Genomic DNA, 19992 nt, shown 5'->3' on the forward strand with positions numbered 1-19992 from the left:
CCCTTTGGAAGACATTTACAAAACCTTTGCATGTGTAACTTTTGCACTGGATTATTGCAAGTGCTTATAATCAGGAAAGTCTAAAAAAAGTAAATAAAAATCTGTGACAATTGGTCAGCTGCAGTCAGAGTTGTGATGAAATTTAAAAGAAGAGATAAATATTTTTTTTCTAATTTAAGCTTATCTTCCTATTAAACTCTCCAGACAGCATGTAATTGCATATAAAACTATGATTATTAAGCTATCATTGATAGTTTTCAATATTCACAAGATTTTACTTTGCAGGTTGACATGTGGTTCCATTGAAAAGTAGATTTGTGAAACTGGCTCCTGTGGTATTTTATTTGTATTCCTGTTTCTTATAATTAAATATTTATACAGGTCCCTTTAGCAAAAGATCGTCAACTGCAAGTCATTCAAGAGTCCTGACTGACACCAGGAAAACAGATTTTATCACACCACCATATTCAGAAAACACACATGTGAAAATTAAATATGAGAATGAGGCTTTAAATATCTGTGTAGAGAGACAAAAACCAAAAGGGCACGTATTAAAATAATACTTTAATTAAAAGCAACATTTCATTAATACCAAACGGTTGGTAGTTAACAAATGATTCAGCGCAAGAAATGTTACGTGTCACATTACTTTATCAAACAGCACAGAGACGTTCAGGTTTCTTTAAATAAAAAATAAAAAAACGAGAAGAGAAACTGCAGGAAAGACATGAACAACGAGCAGCGCACAGGTCGATGACTGATAGTAAAATATCCATTTAAATAAGGCAGAATTCAGCAACCGACTGGATGGAAAACGCCAGGAATGGATCAGTTCTGCGTTTTCTTTTTGACGCTGTTGAGATTGTAGATGTCCGTCAGTTCAAAGGTCTTTGGTATGTAGCGATGGGAGGTGGGCTTGAGTTGGAGGAGTTAGCCCCTCTGTACGGGGGAGACGACCGATGTCAGTCTGCAACCTCGCCGGTGTCCCACTTAGATTTGGGTTCCTGCCACCATTCAGCCAGGAAGGACTCCTCGTAGTCGCCAATTCCTTCAAATTCAGCGTCCGGTTGTTCAGAGTGAGAAGTGGCCACTTCTTCTGGGCTCACAACTTCCTGAAATGTGAAAGAATAAGACCGGTTCACATAAGGCAAGACCATGACACTATCTGTCTCGTTCTGTGTGAGGGAAAAAAAATAAAATAATTTTCCTTCTTGTTGCCGTCAAGCGTGCTCTCTATAATTCTGCCTGAACCGTCTCTCAGGACCGGACTGTTTGCCGAGAGCTGGGAGGAGCTGACCTGAGTTAAATGGATGTGGCGCAGTCTCACTGGCCGACACCTCAAAGCCACATACCACAGGCTGCTGGCGGAAAACACCACCCCCTCCCTTTCATCCTCACTTTTTTTTCCCTCCTTTTTTTTTTTGTATTGTGGGTCACAGCTTGCATTTATCCAGAAAGCCCTTCTTCTTCCACTGCCGTGTCAGTAGTGTCATTCCCATCGTGTCTGGTCATGCAGACTGTTCAGGTCTTATCTGCTGAGGCATAAAGATTCCTGGCCCAGAAACCCTCAGCCATCAGGCCAACTGCATTGAATTTAGACTGCGCTGCAAGTCCAAATCTCTGAGATCAATACCATAGTTGGCTGTTTGGATCACCCCAATCCTGAAATTAAATAATAACTACGAAAAAATATTGCTTAAGTTCCCACATAGATAACATCTATAAGGGCTTTATAAGCCAGCTAAACAATTTGCCCTTAAACCAAGCTGTGATGTTGGTCTGAACCTTTTATTCAATTCAGAAATTGTGGCAAAAACACACAAAAAAGTTGTCTTGTCAAGACTTTATACTAGAGTCTAAAGCCAGTCGAATTTAGCATTGCAGTGATTGCTTGCCCAGTGACTAGAATCTCCCAATTTTCCATTTCACGGGCTGATTTTTTATATTGACTTTTACTCATCTCATAATTTTCTGTAGGATATAGGTTTAGGACCTCAGATATAGAAGTTTGCCTGTGTCTGGACAACCATTTCAGTGAGTCTGGGATCATTATCCAGATAAATGAGCCAATAATGAACCATTTTCAGTTTACTGGTACAGTTAATCAGACTTTTATTGAAAAAAAAGGGAGTTTTAAGTTTATAATCTCCTACATTCAGGTTTGCCAGGGCCTTTAGAAGAGAGACAGGCGCATACAAACACAGAGTCTCCACATTACTTATACTGTGTAAAAAATGTTTATTCTAGCCTTGGGTTATGACTCTATATAATTGTTTAATGTTTATATTTGTGATGATAGGATAGAAAGGTTTTTTTTCTGAATTTTCTTCAGAATAATGGTTCCTTATCCAGCTCTGTGGCCAGTAGCCAACAGAAATGGACCTGTGTGTGATGTTATTTCTATAACATGGGATTACAAAGCAGAGGTTCCACCAAACTCCAATCGGTTTGAAAAAGTGTAAATTCCCCATTTTACAGCACTGGTTAAAGGGAGACACTGACTCATATCGGCAGCAGATGAAAGGGAGAACTGGAGTTTGAAACGTTAAGCTACTGATATAATTAGTAATTACAAGAAGTGATCAACTAGATGCAGTTTCAGATGAGCTTTACAAATGCTCTCTGGTAAAAAATGTATTTTAATCAATGTAAATTAGACATGCACCAATCAGGCTTTTATCGCCTAATACCGATTTCTGGTTTTCTCGGAGGTCTGACCCGTTCCCTCTGATTTATGTCCACTTAGATTAACCTTCTAACGACTATAACAGGTACGGATTAATCTGTGCTCCTTTGATCTCGACTCAACTACAAAAGGTGACCGCCACCGACCACGAAAGGTAGAAATGTCTGCAAGATTTTAGATAAGAGTTTAAATCCAGACAGAAAATGAAGGGGGTTAAATAACTTCATGTACTATAATAAATAGCCTTCTCGACTACCCAAAATAGAGTTTTGGGTAGTCGTGAAGGTAACTGAGGCTTACTTTATCACTTTGTTATTAGAAAACAGAAATCCCAGAGGAAACGTACCTCATCATCAGTCTGTAGGTAGTTTAGTGCAAACTCAAGCATTTCTTTCTGTTTGATTGTCTGGTTATAATACCTCAGGGCCTCCTGAAAAACAAAAGACACATCAGAACTTGGGTTAGCTTGGTAAACAACCCCAGTGTTTTACAACCCAGAATTTGGTCTACAGTCAGGATTTTTTCCCCCCCATCCTGCTACAGAAGTGCCACATTTACAGTTTTACAGCTGGTACGCTGAAGCGGCTGCCAAATTTACACCACGTAAAATGCAGGGAAAACAAGTTTGTCGTGACTATATGAGTTTCTAATTACAGCCCTGAAACTGTGCGAACGTTCACGCCAGCACTGCTTTTTATAACGTCGTTTCCCTGCTTTGCTGGAGCCGTTTTGACCGGCACCGTCCTGCAGCAGCCAGAGGAGCGGACAGATCGGGAAAGTAGGGCTGGATGATAATTCAATAACAATATATATATATATATATATATATATATATATATATATATATATATATATATATATATATATATATATATATATATATCCGTCCGTCCGTCCATCCATCCATCGCCTTCCGCTTATCCGGGGTCGGGTCGCGGGGGCAGCAGCTTCAGTAGGGAGGCCCAGACGTCCCTCTCCCCGGCCACTTGGGCCAGCTCCTCAGGAGGAATCCCAAGGCGTTCCCAGGCCAGCAGAGACATAGTCCCTCCAGCGTGTCCTGGGTCTTCCCCTGGGTCTCCTCCCGGTGGGACGTGCCCGGAACACCTCACCAGGGAGGCGTCCAGGAGGCATCCTGACCAGATGCCCGAGCCACCTCAACTGGCTCCTCTCGACGTGGAGGAGCAGCGGCTCTACTCTGAGTCCTCCCCGGATGACTGAGCTCCTCACCCTATCTCTAAGGGAGAGCCCAGACACACTACGGACAAAACTCATTTCAGCCGATTGTATCCGGGATCTCGTTCTTTCGGTCACGACCCGAAGCTCGTGACCATAGATGAGGGTAGAAACGTAAATCGACCGGTAAATCGAGAGCTTCACCTTTTGGCTCAGCTCTCTCTTCACCACAACGGATCGGTACAGTGTCGGTATATATATATATATATATATATATATATATATATATATATATATATATATATATATATATATATATATATATATATATATACATATATATATATATATATATACATATATATATATATATATATATATATACATATTGATTGATAGACATATATCGATGATGGAAAAAAAGTGGTCAATAAGAAGTTCAATAGAATAAAGGTTTTCCTTCCTTATGCATTTTAGCCATGTAGATTAATATTACAGTCGTTACATCCTCCCAACCAATCACAAACGCTGATTCAAGAACAAAGCTTCGCCCCCTTCAAAGGGTTCAGAGAGCACGTCTTCTTTTTTTCTTTTTTAAAAACTTGTAGTTTTAGTAAGAAGTTGGTTGAATAAAGGGTTCAGTTTGAATTCAGTGTTTGTGTGTTCTGTATCTAAAAATAAGTCGCTAAGCAACAGTACAGCTGTTGCCTTGTAGCAATAAGGTCCTGAGTTCAATTAAAACCCTGGGTCTTTCTGCATGGAGTTTGCATGTTCTCCCTGTGCATGCGTGGGTTCTCTCTGGGTACTCCGGCTTCCTCCCACAGTCCAAAAACATGACTGTTAGGTTAATTGGCTTCTCTAAATTCTCCTTAGGTGTGAGTGTGCGTGGATGGTTGTTTGTCCTGTCTGTCTCTGTTGCCCTGCGACAGACTGGCGACCTGTCCAGGATGTACTCCGCCTCTCGCCCATTGAAAGCTGGAAATAAGGCACCCAGCACCCCTCGTGACCCAATGAGGGATGAGCGTGCATAGATGATGGATGTTTTTTTTTTCTATATCGTCCAGCTCTACGGGAGAGGGCAACAGCGGCGGCTTGTTTTACTCACCGGCCGAGGCTGGAAGTCCTCCTCCTTGAGCCCCCATTGCTCCCGGTAGAAGCGATAATAGGCCACGTTCTGCAGCATCACCTGGTCGCTGGGGTCGAACAGCATGTAACTGGCTGCGCAGGGAGCGGCGTTCTTGACGTCGTTCACTGGGAAACGTGAAGAAATGACAACCCCTTCAAGCTCAAATCGCAAAAATAAAAAGAAAGGATGCCTGCGTTCCTCAGTTTTGCTCTCACATTTATAATATGAAAACTGGAGGTAGTGATACATGGTAGCGACAAACTTCTCCACGAAGAACCCCCCAACGTTGGGTGTCAGCTGCTCCTCGCATTTAACTTGACATTTCAGCACGTCAAGGAAGAGATCTGAGGGTAAATAAAAGAAGACACATAATCGCGCGTCTCCAACGGGCGGAAATGGAGCTGCTGCCGTTCTCCTCTTACCTGCCAGAGTCGGGTAGAAGTCTTTGACCTCCAAGATTTCATAGGAGCCTTCGCAGCCGGCTGAGCAGAGGCTATACACTTCAAAGTACTGCGTGATGGCCTGCTCCATGGTTCTGGCGCTGCTGCTGAAGTCTCCACTGTTGTAGAGCATCACGCTCTTGAGGAAAACGCTCTAGCGGCAAAGACAGAATGCTTTTGTTCGTTAGTGTTTTTTTACCGGGCAGACGTCAGGCTGGGTGTTTTTTTTGTGTTTGGGGTGAGCTACTGACTTCATACGGCTGCTCCTCGTGGTCGATGAGATATTCCTCCACGTCTAACAGGGTCTTGTAGTAGTTCATGTTTTTGGTCAAATAGGGTTCATCTGGGTTTTTCTTCAGGAAGGTATGAGCTGCAGACACAGCCTTCTCCAAGTTGTTGAGCTGTGGAGGAAAACAATGCATGACCACAGTCTTCACATAACTCATAACAGATCTCCTGTTATGTAGTTTTTCCATGTGGCCAACTGTGCCAGAGGAATATTATCCTATTTTCCTACTTTTATCAAGCAAATCAAATCAAAACCACACCTTGTTCAAGAAACCAGCTCTCTCTTTTTCTTATTTTATGATTAATGTTTTGTTACCTTTAATTGCTGAAATAATACAACTTGTTCACAAATGGGCTTGTGTAGGTGTTGTATGTTAGTGGGAAAAATGAAATGCGCTAATCAAGACATCGAAGTAACCCAGCGATCGGTACTGTTCACCAAAATCTTGATTGTTGCAACTCTATTTATTTTTTAGATTTGAGAGCTTGAGGTTTTTGTTCTGTCTAGACATGTTACGGTTCCCTCCTGCCTCTTCTGCGGGTAATTTTAAACGGCCTTATAGAACCATGGGTCTAGTCAAAGCAAATTCTCGATGAGTGAGATTGGATCTTCTGGCCGATGCATACTCTGCCAGAACAGATAAATGTGTTCTTCCACTTGAGACGACAAGAACCAGAACAAAGTTCTTTCTGGACCGCACATTTCATACTTAATAAGAACTCAAGAGCAGAACTCTTGGGAAGCCCTACTAAGACCCTCCTACTGCAGCATTTGCATATATAAAGAAATATTGTTTTTTCTTTTTTTCTTTCTTTCAGGAGTTCTTGCAAGTCCGGAAAAGTCCTGCAAGAACAGACTTTTTTGCATGAACTATTGAGTTCTACTGTTCTTCAATTATGCATTATGTGTTGTCATTTCTGCTTTAACTTTCTGTTCTCTCTCTTTTCTCTTCATAGTAGGTACACCTGGTCTGGTGTTCTGTTAACTGTGACATCATCCAGAGAAGACGGATCACCCGCTACTACCATCTAATGTAGAACAGATTACTAGATCAATGTGTGCTTCTGTGCTTTTTTGTTTCTCCTGTTGTGTCTCTGTTCTGTCTTCTGTAACCCCAGTCGGTCGAGGCAGATGACCGTTCATACTGAGCCCGGTTCTGCCGGAGGTTTTTTTTCCCGTTAATGGGTGGTTTTTCTTCCCACTGTCGCTTCATGCTTGCTCAGTATGAGGGATTGCAGCAAAGCCATGTACAATGCAGATGACTCTTCCTGTAGCTCTACGCTTCCCCAGGAGTGAATGCTGCTTGTCGGGACTTTGATGCAATCAACTGGTTTCCTTATATAGGACATTTTTGACCAATCTGTATAATCTGACCCAATCTGTATAATATGATTGAACTTGACTTTGTAAAGTGCCTTGAGATGACATGTTTCATGATTTGGCGCTATATAAATAAAATTGAATTGAATTGAATTGAATGTCATTCATGCAGCCCTTGGCGAGAGAACAATTTTCTCTGTTCTTATCTATAGACCTTAATGTCAAGCAGTTTGTCTGAATGCCTGACAGCTCAAAGAAAAATCTATTTGAGATGGAACTGAAAAAATAACATGTTTTATTCAAAATACCAATCTTATGGTGGTATTGTAAAGCTTTGAAATAACTCGTAACTGATTGCAAATGCTGATTGTGTCAAACGTTGAATGTGAATGCTGTGCTTCATTAGCGCTAATCATTTCACTTTAATATGTATTCTACTAGAGCTAGTATTGTTTGTTGTTTATGGTTGTGTCATTCGTCCATTTGAGTTTTTCAGGAGTGAGGCGATGTTGGTTTAATAATAATAACACATCTAATAACATTTATTATTCACTGAGTAACTCTTTGAAGCATCCATCTTGGGTTATTTCAGGTAAATTCTGACTCCTGGATTCTTCTTTAATGTTTGATAAACAGATCTCTTTGGAAAGACAATCTTCAGCCTTCTGATTCTGAAAAGCTATGATTGATTTGTAAAAATCAATATAACACTCATGTCATATAAATGGAGAAGTAATGTGGAAATGTGAAAAGGCCCTTTAGAAAGTCTTAAGGAATATTGTTGGAGCCCAGTTTAAAAGATTACGGGAAAACATATTTAATAAAGTAGGTGGTTTGGTCCTATTAGGGAAAGACTTTTTCACTTCCCCTTATTTTGAGGGACAAGAATGGGGGGATTGTTTTCAGGGGAACACTATACGTGGCACATGCTCAATCCGGTCTGCAGGAGGGTCCAACAAAGCAGCGGGGGAACTGCTCTCCTGTCTTCTGACTAGACGTTTCCTCTCATCTGCTCCAGCTGGGGACGTTCACCTTAAGCAGCCTTTAATTCGTGTTTTACCAAAGCTACAATCACATGCCATGATCCAGGGTGGAATGACAGGGCAACCAAACATAAAGCTTTCACACAGCAACACGCATCACATCTGGAAAAATGTGTGGAGTCGTTCTCATGGTAGACAAATTAAACCAGAGCAAGCCATGCATGAAATACAGCGTCCGGGCTACATTTGGTCCCAGATCCAAACTCTCACCTGATAATGAGCATACTGAATGTACCGATACGGTATCCTTTTCTCAAACGTCTCCAGTAAATCCCTCCGCGGGTAGGACAACTTAAAAACGGGGAACTCTGCTTTGCACTTTTTCAGGCAGGCAGCCCTCAGCAGGACGTGGCGCACGACGCGGAGGCTGCCGTCGGGGAGCGCCGAGCCGCTCTCCCGGCTCACGGAGCTGCAGTTGCGTCCGCAGAACGCCTCGCTGTCCCGCAGCAGCCGGTGGAGCCGCAGGCTGAGCTCCAGGTACTTGACGCTCTCCGCCCAGCTCTGCGCCGCGTACTGCTCCAGCGCATAGTTGTACGCGGACTCCAGCGGCATGATGTCCTTCTGGGGGAAACTTTTGAAGCTGTACTTCTCATACTGAGCCTCCACCAGGAAGGGCATGAGAAGGGCCAGGCACAACTCTCTCAGCAGCAGCATCCCCATGCACTCCCCGGCTCCGGCTGGAGACCTCGCTGGCTTTGAATGGATCCAGGAGATTTCCTCTTCTTTCTTTTTTTTTCTTCTTCTTTCTTTTAACAGGGTTTGCTCATGTCTGCCCGCACGTAGGCTGTAAAATCCCTGTAGGAATAAGACACTAAAAACATTCATCTTTGGGCAAGACTTTCAAATTAAAAGCTTCTCAAATATTGTAAAACGTCATGTCTATATGTACTTAAATGTTTGAAAAAGTGTGTAGTCTTTGTCAAGTCATCCCTGTACTTTTTTTTGAACAAAACGCGCTTTCAAGCAAAGCTTATATCATCTTTAGTGCGAAGAAATAGATTTTTGCGCCCTCAGAAATCACTATTTCAACTCTTGGAAATTATTTTGAAGGTAGAACTTCCGGCTTTTTCTGTATAAATGGTGATAATCCTCTGTGGCTTGACTGCGAACAGCAATCTGGACCTCAAGGAGGAAAAGGTCTAAAAACTCTCAGTACGAAAGCATCACTCTCGCCTAATAACCCTTAGTATTACAGTAGGCTACTATTCTGTTTTGGGGGTTTAAAATGCATAAAACAAATAAATAACAGATTTATTTGAGTTTTTTTTTTTTCAAAAGCATTTGGTCAGTATAACAAGAGTTCTTAGACAAAAAGAATTATGCAAGTTTAATCACACGAGCACATAAGGATTCAACACATTAAAATGTGCTCAAAAATATTGCAGTTTTAAGTTCACTGTTTGAATATGAGATTTAGGGTTTGGGGTTTCCTGAGTTAAAGACAGGGGGGAAGGCATTTTGGGCCAGCCTTTACACGTTTGCAGAAATCCATTAAAAGTTTGGTGGGGGCCCGGGGCCACTCCTCCCTCTCCTTCTGCGGCTCTCTGCGGGACACCAACTCATAGACGGGATAAGCTTGACAAAAAGAAACGGAAGAAAACCGGAAGCGTGAGAGAATTTCCTTCTAAATAAAAGCACAAGGTCGAAAACTATTCACGCTGTCGTTTTATTTTAAAATTGGCGTGAATGTTGATGAACCGTTTTGGGTTTTTTTTAGCAAAGAAAGATTAAGAGATATGAAAAAGAAAGAAAGAAAGAAATTCCAGCGAGGAACAGTTATATAGATGAAAAATGCCGTGCTGGTGTCAGAGATATGTTGCACGGCTCGACGACAAGATTCATATGTCAGGATGTAAAATGTGACGTAAACAAATGAAATGTTGATCCATCTTGCTGTATGTTAACGGTTCAGGATGCTGTTGATGGTGTAATGATGTGGGGGATATATCTTTTTTTTTTTGACATACTTTGGGCCTCTTTGCATCAACTGAGCACTGTTTAATTACCACAGCCTACCTGAGGTATACGTGCCATCCCTTTATGACCCCTGTATAACATTCCCATCGTCTGATAGATGGTCCCGGCAGGATAATGCACCATGTCACAAAGCTTAAATCATCTTAAACTGGTTTCCTGCACATAGCAAGTTGTTTATTGTACTTCCGTAGCCTTAAAGTCACCTGACGTCGGTCGAACAGATCTGTTTTGGTATACGTCGGAGCAGGACATTAGCGGCTAATAAATTTGCAGATACCTGATGACGTCACGTCGATATGTACAGAAATCTCAGAGAACTGGTTCCCGCTCCATCACACATTTATACTAAATAAAATGAAGGCAATTCTAAAGGCAAAAAGGGGTCCAACGTGGTAATAGGAGATGGGAAATTGTTTTTGTGAGTTTATATTTGTATGCAGACTCCATTATCTGACCAAACTGTATCCGAATTGTGTATGTGTCACGTTCTGTTCTGGTTTATGTTTATTATTTGGTTAATTAGCTCTTTCCGCCTTTGGGTTTATTTCTGTTTTGGATTCTAGTTTAGCCCCTTTATTGTGTTAGCTATCTGGTCCCTGTTTTTGTCTTATGTTTATTTTCTAGTTTCCTGTCTGCTCCCTTAATCACTTCCACCTGTCCTTGATTAGTTTCCCTCCGCTCACCTGTCTGTCCACCTATATTAACCTGCTCTAGTTCCCTGCTCCCTGTCGGTTTGTCTCTTGTCTTCCATTCAGTCGTTGCCTCAGTTCTGGTCCCGTTCGGTAAGAACCATCAGCACTTTGATCCTGTCTGTTGTTAACCTGTCCTGTCTGTTATTGCCCAGTTCTGTTCGCTGTCAGTTTGATGTCCGGATGTCTGCCTAAGTTCAGTTGGATTCTGTTCACCCATCTGTTTCATCTAATAAACACCATAAAACGCATGGAGACCGTGTTTGGTTGAATACCGGAATCATCCCCACTCTGATCATCACAGTATGAGCTATTTCCGTACTGTTTGTTTTGTACCCTTTTTTTTCCACTTTTAAAAAGCTAATGTACTTGATGTCCGTTTAAGCATTTCTAACAACTGGTTTGGATGCAGCACTCGTGAAATTGTATCAGCCAGTAATTCTGCCACTTAATAACATATTTAATGATGTCTTAACTGATGCATGAACATAACAACCGGAGGCCGGGTGGCAGGGGTAAGACATCCAGGAGAGAAACCCGGACACCCCTCTCCTAAGCTCTCCATATCATCTTGGAGGTCCAGTAGGAAGTTAGGCAGTCCTTCCAGCAGATTTGTGGTCTGACTCAGGTTTATTCTTTGAAAAGGCTGTGCTGAAAACCTCCAAAGGGAGTTATGGAGCAGGCATCTTGATAAGATGTCCTAACCACCTCGACTAAGTCCATTTGATATACCTACTGAAGAGCGGGATCTTTACTCCAAGCTCTCCATCGATACCATACGAGGTGGAGAATCTACTTATTATGAAAATTTGTTATTCATCTCATTTATATTGCAACAATACATTTGATCTTCTGGGGTTGATAGTTAATTCGGTCTATGAGGCTTTTATGCCAAAACCGGCAGGTTTACATTAACTCCAACAATACCATTGTGAGCAAAGCAGCCCACAGCATGATGCTGCCACCACCATGCTCTGCAGTCGCTCTATAGTATTTCAGGGTTAAAAGCTTCACATTGATTTCTACCTGTTTTTAAATCATGAGTCAGATAAATGAGGATTAGTCTTATTCACATGATTCCAAGAATACAAAAATCTAAGGTGGGAAATGAAAATGCACCTTATATTACAAATTGAGCGTATTAAAATTACTTTGAAACCCTTAGGGGGAAGCTGTTTTGCTTCCTCCAGCAAACTTTACAGTCAAACTGCCCCGTTCTCCGCTTCTCCCCCACTCCATGAACCGCATCAGCCCCGCTACCAGAGCCGGGGATCTCTGCTCTGCTCCGTTGCTTCCCTCCCGATGTGCCAAATGGATCTGAACAGATGTTTCCAGCTGCTGCTTCTTACCGTCGCCGTGAACTGCAACCCCAGCCCGCTGGCGGACATTGTTGTGGATCGCTACGAACTACCCAAGGTTTGCTCCAGAGAAGTTCAATCAGGAGACTTTATCCGTTATCACTTCAACGGGACCTTCTACGACGACGGCAAGAAGTTTGACTCCAGGTGAATAAATAAACGGGAATCTGTCTCTTAATTAAGGATGCCAAGTTTTGCCGATTGTAAGAATGCGCAAAACAAAGTGCGGGGTTTGGAACAGTCCAACTCCATGCTCTGTTTCATGGCAGCTTGCAGACGTGTCATTTTACCAATAATCACATTCAGAAACCATCCTTCTATACACAGCTACAGTCACAGGCTTATATGCATTCATCGTTGCATGCCTTTCTGAACCACCTTTTTTCCAAACTGTAAGAATTTTTAGGAATTGTAAAAAATATTAGCAATTTGTAAAAGTTTGAATTTATTGAGGCTTCAGCAAGTCGGCGCAGATTCATAAACAAGCTTAAATATGTACATACATCCAGAGGTGGGTAGAGTAACCAAAAATTGTACTCAAGTAAGAGTAGCACTAGTAGCACTACTTCAACATATTTCTACTCAAGTAAAAGTAAAAAGTAGTCAAGTTAAGTCTCAAGTAAGAGTAAAAAAAAAAAGTATTCGGTAAGAAGGCTACTCAAGTACTGATGAACAAATCATAATCATAGCTGATGATTTAATATTTAAAAATGATGTAATTGGACAGACAAAAATATAAGGTTACGTGCAAATTCTAGTATATTAAAGACAACAGTGAAAAATATACAAATGCACCTTTTACTCCTTTTGGCACTTTCTTTTGATTATTGAGCCGATATGACAAGTGAATTTCTCCACTGTGAGATCAATAAAGTCTATCTTATCCTATCTCTGAATAACATAATTTAAAGAAAACAACAAAGTCAGGCAGAAGTAACACTCTAAATCGTTGATTTCGACATTAAACAACATCAATACTTTCAGCAGTTAATGCATATACAGTATGTTAGAACAGTGCAAAGTACTTCCAATGACGATATCTACTGTTTACTGTACGTTTATTCGATCTTAAAATGGCTCAAGGAGCTCTGTGTTAGAAAATAATATTAAATTAACAAAGCTTTTGTACAAATAAAAAGTCTCACTTTAAAATAAACTAGGTTTTTGTCTCTCTGGTCCATTTTTGGTTAAAACTAGTATGTTCTTTATTTGTGAAGTTACTCGCAGAAGGTAGAGTAGCCAGAGTAAAAGTGAAAAGTACAGTGTAGTAAAACTACTCCTAAAAGTACATTTTGTCAAAAAAATGTACTCAAGTAAATGTAACTGAGTAAATGTAACTAGTTACTACCCACATCTGCATACATCCCCTTTAATATTTGAGCTTGGGACACTGGGAATTAGCGCTTATAGTAGTTGTTTTTTTATTTCAAAAGCAGATTTGATGTGCGACTGTGGACCATTGTTCAGTCAGAGCGACCAATTTAAGTTTCTATAGCTTATGCTTTGAAGAAAAGGTGAAGAATTTGTGCCATGCACCAGTATCTCTGGCTGCTAAACACCCCCCACCATGGCCCTACCACTACTATGCTCCTTTTAATATAAAGCTACCTTGGGAATTCTTGTCATTGTAGCCAAATGGCTTAATGTTTGTCATGCCTCACAAAAAAATACAGATTATTGTCAAGCTTGCAGCCCAGGCTTCTTTATTGAACAGCATGCTCAGATCTTTGAGATTTAAAGGGGACATAGCAAGCTATTCAATTATTCCTTTTCATTTTTAAATAATTCAGTTATGGTCTATATAAAGTGGAACTGCAAGGCTTTGGTCTGAATTTCTTGTTACCCATGTTCTCACTTTTTACTTTTTTTCCTGAGTAGTGGCTGAAAGCAACTGGTTTTAGTGCTGTCTCTTTAAATCTAAAAGAGGCACTTCACACCCTTCCCCCCTCCAGATTAGCAGAGCATTTCACTCCAACCCGTTCGGCCATTTTTGTATGCTGGTGGATGGTGTAATGATCAAGTCAATATTTTGACTTATCCACTTGTAGCTTTGGTTTGGACTACAAAATCGCTCTAAATTCTAAAAAAAAAAAAAAAACATTTCTGCATTCCTAGAGATTCCAAGTACACAACAAAATTTATTTAAAGGCTACAAAGGTGGATTTTGCATGATACATCCCCTTTAAACTGCACTCTGTCATAATTCTAGCTGTATGTTTGACCAAAGCGCTTATCAGAAAGGGTAGATTTAATTTCAATTGTTTATTTTTCTGGCACAGACCCAGCTTTTAATCATAGTACTGATCATAGCATATAGGGAAGGCCGTTTCAGAGGCACATTTTAACCTACTTTATCTTTTCCAAAACGTGTTGATGTGTGATAGCGGTCATCTTCCTGCTGGTCCATGTTTCGACCATCTGGCGTTTGATCCGAAGTTGAATAATCTAAAGTTTTCTTTTATCTTCATTATTTCACTGAGTTTGTGCAATGCACCATTACTAGCAAAACAGGATGCTACCACCAACATACTTAGGGGTTGAAAGCATAACACTGACTTTTCCAAACCTACTTTTCATTAATGTGGCTAAATCGCTGTCTATGTCTACAAAACCATAGAAAGTATTTGACTTGTCTGAGAGGATGGGTCCAATTTTTAGATCAGCTTCTTCTTGTCACCTTTCTGTCCATGGTAAAATAGGCTATACTGTGGTGAATGATATGGTGTTCCAGGAGGTTCCTTACCACTTCACCTTGGTGATCCCAGGGTTGTTCCTTACATCCTTTCATTTGAAGGGTACAGTACAGGTCTTCTTCCAGACCTGGGCAAAGTGGTGACACATCTGAAGGATGTACCAAAGTACAGATATTATTGGATCTTGAGATCTGCCTCTGTTTAAAAATGTCTCTGAAAGACGTTCTCCAACTTGTACAAACCTACAGTTCTCCCTCTTAGACCTTCACTGAGTTCCTTCGACCTGCCCCCTGTTCTGGGTATCAATAACTCCAAGGACTGTTCATTAGTTTGTGCTAGAGAGAAAACACCAACTGCAGCCAATTGCGATCATAACAAGCAAATAGGACTTGGGCCTGGCAAGGTATCTTAGGAAAAGGATGTTCTAGATCCTCCGGAAGCACTTATTGAATGTTTTAGGTGTATCTTAAGTGTATTTATTTAAGCCTGTGTAGATTTGATGTGAAATCCACGATAAATTCAGACTTGTCCATTCAGTTGCTTTATTATTGGGTCACATTTGAAGTTGTAGCCTATGTTTTATAATGACCATCTAATTAGACCTGAAAATAAGGACTTTTATGCCTCTTGATATTGACTTTAAAATCTGCTTTCTAATTCAAAGTTTAGTTTAAAAATGGTCAGTTTTGTTGTCATTTTACATTTGAGGAGAGCTGAGTTGACATTAGTGAGCATTATCCGTTTTCCATCGCTTTGCCACCCCTTGTCCTGCCTCTGCAGCCACGAGCGAGGCAAAGCCTTCGTCAGCCAGGTGGGCCTGGGCAAACTCATCACAGGGATGGACCGAGGCCTGCTGGGCATGTGCGTCAACGAGCGGCGGAGGATCACAGTCCCGCCACACCTGGCTTATGGAAGCGTCGGCACAGGTGTGGTCCGACATCACACTGAACAAGCTTCTCTTTCTGTTCCACACCATCTGTGGTGGCTTACGTCGACGCGTGCTGCTGATCCCACAGGTGGGATGATCCCTCCAGACGCCACGCTGGTGTACGACATTCTCCTGCTGGACATATGGAACGCTGAGGACAAGGTCCAGATCCGCACCATCAGCAAACCTGGGAGCTGCAGGCGCACTACTGTGGCGTCAGATTTTATCCGTTACCACTATAACGGCACGCTGCTGTCTGGTGAAGCGTTCGATTCCAGGTGAACAAACTACCGCTGTGTGATTTGATTTTCTATACTGCAAAAACGGATCTAAAAATAAGCAAAATGTTCTTAAACAGTGTTCTTGTCCTTGATCTGAGCAGGTAAATATGATCATTTGCCAATGGAATGAGTATTCTGACCCCTAAATTAAGGTAATTAGACATCCTGCACTTGAAATAAGATGATGGAAATGAATTGTTCCTATTTTAAGTGCAAAAATCTTATTTTATTGGCCGATCATCTTATTTACCTGCTCAAATCAAGGACAGATACACTAATTTTAAGAATATTTTACTTATTTTTAGTTCCGTTTTTGCAGTGTAAAGTGTCTTGAGAGGACGCGTTCTAAATTGCCGCAATATAAATAAACTGAATTGAGTGGTTTTTAACTTTTGTTTTTGTAGTTACTCAAGAAATGGAACTTATGACACCTACTTGGGGCTGGGCGACCTCATTAAAGGCATGGATGAGGGTCTCGTGGGCATGTGTGTTGGGGAGAAACGGATCATCATTGTCCCACCCTTTCTGGCTTACGGAGAGACCGGCCATGGTAAAGATAAAAATATGAGACGGTTCCATATTTGGTTTGGTTTATGAGCTCGCTGCATTGTGTATATCATTTTCAGTGAGTTGCTAATGCTCGTCAATTTGCTTCCCCCCCCCACAGGAACCAAGATCCCCCCACAGGCAACACTTGTGTTTGAGGTTCTGTTAGTTGACTTATTTAATCCTAAGGATGAAGTGACAGCAAAGGTGAAGGAGATGCCTAAGAACTGCACACGCAAGACAGTCATTGGGGACTATATCCGCTACCACTACAACGGCACCTTCCAGGACGGCACGTTCTTTGACTCGAGGTGAGCTGCTGCAGTTCTCCCATTTTCAGAAAATAAATGGAAGTATCTTGAGCTCTCCTACCTCCTCCGACAGCTACCAGCGAAACAGCACCTACAACACATACATCGGGATGGGGTATGTGATCCACGGCATGGATAAAGCTCTGCAGGGCCTGTGCATCGGCGAAAAACGGAGAATTACAATTCCTCCTCACATGGCGTACGGCGAAAAAGGATCTGGTGAGTTTCACGCCTGCATTTAGGAGCTTCTAAAACAAACTGAGAAGGAGTAACAAAACCACAAACACTGCCCGCTTTTTTTTTGTTTTTTCCCCCCTTCTTCTTTTCTTTCCCTTCTGCGGCTGCAGGAAACCTCATTCCTGGCTCCGCCGTGCTGATCTTTGATATCCACGTCATCGACTTCCACAACCCCAAAGATCCGGTTGAGATCAGGGTCACCCACAAGCCTCAGGAATGCAACATGACCAGCGAAGTCAACGATTTAATCGACTATCGCTACAACTGCTCCCTGATGGATGGCACACTCCTGTACTCCTCGTGAGCGACCCATGCTGTTCACTCTGCACCTTCCACCCTCGTGCATGTAATCATTGCTGGCTCTTTGTCCGAGAGATTTCACAGGGTTTTGGAGTAGATAATAACCGTATAATCTGTCAGCACTTATGGTGGCATGGCTTCGGGGTTTTTTTTTTTGTTTTTTTTTTGGTACATGAAAGTGTTACTGAGCTTGAAGTTTTAAAACCTTTATCTTAAAGCTAAAGCGGTGTGTTTGTGTCTTCGCAGGGACCATTACGACTCCCCTTCAGTCACAACGTTGGGAGCCGGAAAGGTGATCATGGGTCTGGAGGAAGGTTTAAAGGGCATGTGCGTGGGTGAGAGGAGAGAGGTGGTCATCCCTCCACACTGGGCTCATGGTGAAGATGGAGGTGAGTTCTTGGAAATGCTTACATGCACAATTGTCCCCTAACCTGACTCTAGCCAGTTGTATTTCGCTCCGCCTAGCTTCACTCACATCCACCTGGGACCTCTCCATAGGAATTGCCTTTTTTGAAGGCTGGGCCTTATCAAAAATCCTTGCATATGATTGGATAAGCCACTTCTCTGTCATCTTTATCGACGTGCAGTGGCGGTTCTAGACCAAATTTACCAGGGGGGCCAAAGTGGGGGCCAGTATTTTTTCACAGGAGCACAGAACAAAAAATTTAAAACGATAAAATGGCAATATTTAACTGTGTAATAATATTAAGTGAGCCACTTGTGGCTCTGGAACTGCAGGTTTCAGACCCCTGATCTAGCAGTTGAAAACTTTGCCCCCTGCTCAATACGGCTAAAGCTAAACGTGAAACATCTTAAGTTTTAAATTATTTTTAGAGTAAAGCTGTATAGGTAAAAAATAATATTGGTCAAAGTGACCAATCAGTTATGGTTTCTTTGCCATTGCAAATAAATAATTATGAGAAGTTCATTTAACATCATGCTTTTAGTACAGGGGCCATAACAGGGGCCAGGGCCATTTCTACAGGGGCATGGGCACCTGTTGGCCCCTGTCTAGAACCGCCCCTGTCGGCGTGCTATTTCAACCACTCACACCGAAGCCAACCCGTGACGCTGTGAGAGCGACGCAGGAAAAAACAAAACTTTTTTCTTTTTAATGTGTTTGCGGCTCTAGTGGCTCGCGTTTTATTGACAGTGAGCTGACAGGAAGAGGGGGGAAGACAGGCGGCAAAGCGCGCGGGTCAGAGTCGATCCCGGGCCGACCGCGTCGAGGACTAAAGGCCTCCTAACATAGTTAGCGCTAACCGATAAGGGGCGCGCCCCGGAAAACAAAACTTGCCAAATCCGGTCGGTAGAAGGGCGAAAACATCGTTTCCACCAACAAAAGCCTTCAGAGCCGTTCTCTGATGTTCTTTTAATGAAACAATATTAGGTAGATTGGACAACACGGAAGAAATAGCAGCATCAATGTTAACGCTTGCTTCCTCGATGCAAGCCGCCATTGTTGTCTGAATCAAAACAGTCTCACGTCACGGTCGCTTCTCCACTACGTCACATCTATGAAACTCCAGCCCTGCGTCCTGATTGGCTGGACAATAAAATTGGTTGGAGAAATCACTCTCTATGGGAGAGGTCCCAGATGTATGTGAGTGAAGCTAGGCGGAGCGACATCCATCTGGCGAGAGTCAGGTTAATTGTCCCTCCCCCGCCCCCCCCCAGTGTTACAATAATATTCTGAAGTTCAAGAGATAGGACGATGTTTGTGAGGTACCATAAACCCCCATCTAATGTCTGCTGACTGGATGGTTTTAGCTGTGGGAGTTCCTGGAAGCGCGGTGCTCCTTTTTGAACTAGAGCTAGTGCAACTGCAGAAAGGGGTGCCAGAAGGCTTCATGTTCGTCTGGCTTGGAGACATCCCTGATCCCCTCTTCAACGCTCTGGACCTCAACGGGGACAAAGAGGTCCCTCTAGCGGAGGTAAGCGGTCGTGCCCGGGTCGGTTCTTCCCACTATTCCCACTATTTAAAGAATCCGTTAACAAGCAGTAAGATGCTCTCTCTCCTTTCCCGCCCGCAGTTTTCAGAGTTCATCAGGCTGCAGGTCAAAGAGGGCAAAGGACGACTTCAGCCCGGTGTCGACGTCGACAGCATCATTAAAAACATGTTTGATAATCAGGACCAGAACAAAGATGGGAAAATCGTGGAAGACGAACTGACAGTTAAGGACGAGTCTGAAAAAGTGAGGCGGGATGAGCTATGAACAGCAAAGGAGGCGAGCGGACAGAAACTGGTAACACTGCCATCTTGGCGACCCAGTTCAAAACATTTTGCTGCTCAAATTCAAACCAATCCTTAAACATATGCAACTAAATGGGTCATTTGGTATCATTCCCTTTATTTGTAACATTATTTTAGTTTGATACCATCAAAATGACCCCTACCCCCAAAGAAAAACATTTTTAATTGCCATAAAAATCGATCTTTTTAAGTTGATAGCTAAAAATGCCTGTTTATTTTATATTTTAAGTGTATGCTCCACCTCTGAAATTACTTGTGATGTGAGAATAATTAAGAACTACTGGTCTATTGTGGTGAAACCATTTTGTAAGATAAAAAAAAATAAACTTTTGTAACATAAT

The 19992-nt window shown here is 42.1% G+C and overlaps 2 protein-coding genes across 2 annotated transcripts; one reads left to right on the forward strand and one right to left on the reverse strand.

The window, feature by feature from the left end:
• Window positions 1-546: 546 nt before the first annotated feature.
• On the reverse strand, window positions 547-8864 carry p3h4 (prolyl 3-hydroxylase family member 4 (inactive)). Its single transcript, XM_036148622.1, has 7 exons — window positions 8288-8864; window positions 5677-5826; window positions 5408-5579; window positions 5201-5329; window positions 4965-5110; window positions 3033-3116; window positions 547-1112 (listed from the first exon to the last, which is right to left on the reverse strand). Exons 1-7 carry the CDS (start codon window positions 8735-8737, stop codon window positions 963-965), a joined length of 1281 nt encoding a protein of 426 aa, XP_036004515.1. The 5' UTR covers window positions 8738-8864; the 3' UTR covers window positions 547-962.
• A 3101-nt stretch (window positions 8865-11965) lies between these two features.
• fkbp10a (FKBP prolyl isomerase 10a) lies at window positions 11966-19991 on the forward strand. The gene is given in 11 exon segments (XM_036147858.1): window positions 11966-12035; window positions 12038-12248; window positions 15575-15720; window positions 15811-16000; window positions 16408-16553; window positions 16671-16860; window positions 16934-17079; window positions 17208-17397; window positions 17644-17786; window positions 19168-19331; window positions 19431-19991. Coding segments are annotated over 11 exon segments (1764 nt in total). The 5' UTR covers window positions 11966-11980; the 3' UTR covers window positions 19614-19991.
• Window position 19992: the final 1 nt, after the last annotated feature.

Source organism: Fundulus heteroclitus, chromosome 16, assembly GCF_011125445.2.
Source record: "Fundulus heteroclitus isolate FHET01 chromosome 16, MU-UCD_Fhet_4.1, whole genome shotgun sequence".
Classification (NCBI taxonomy): Eukaryota; Metazoa; Chordata; class Actinopteri; order Cyprinodontiformes; family Fundulidae; genus Fundulus; species Fundulus heteroclitus.

Excerpts from the sequence above, each read along its gene's own strand:
- p3h4 (XM_036148622.1), bottom strand. The coding sequence starts at position 8,737 with ATGGGGATGCTGCTGCTGAGAGAGTTGTGCCTGGCCCTTCTCATGCCC. Across the intron at positions 5,111-5,200 it reads CCAGTTTTCATATTATAAAT|TGAACGACGTCAAGAACGCC; the intron begins GTGAGAGCAAAA and ends CACGTTTCCCAG. Across the intron at positions 3,117-4,964 it reads AGGACTTCCAGCCTCGGCCG|GAGGCCCTGAGGTATTATAA; the intron begins GTGAGTAAAACA and ends TTTGTTTTTCAG.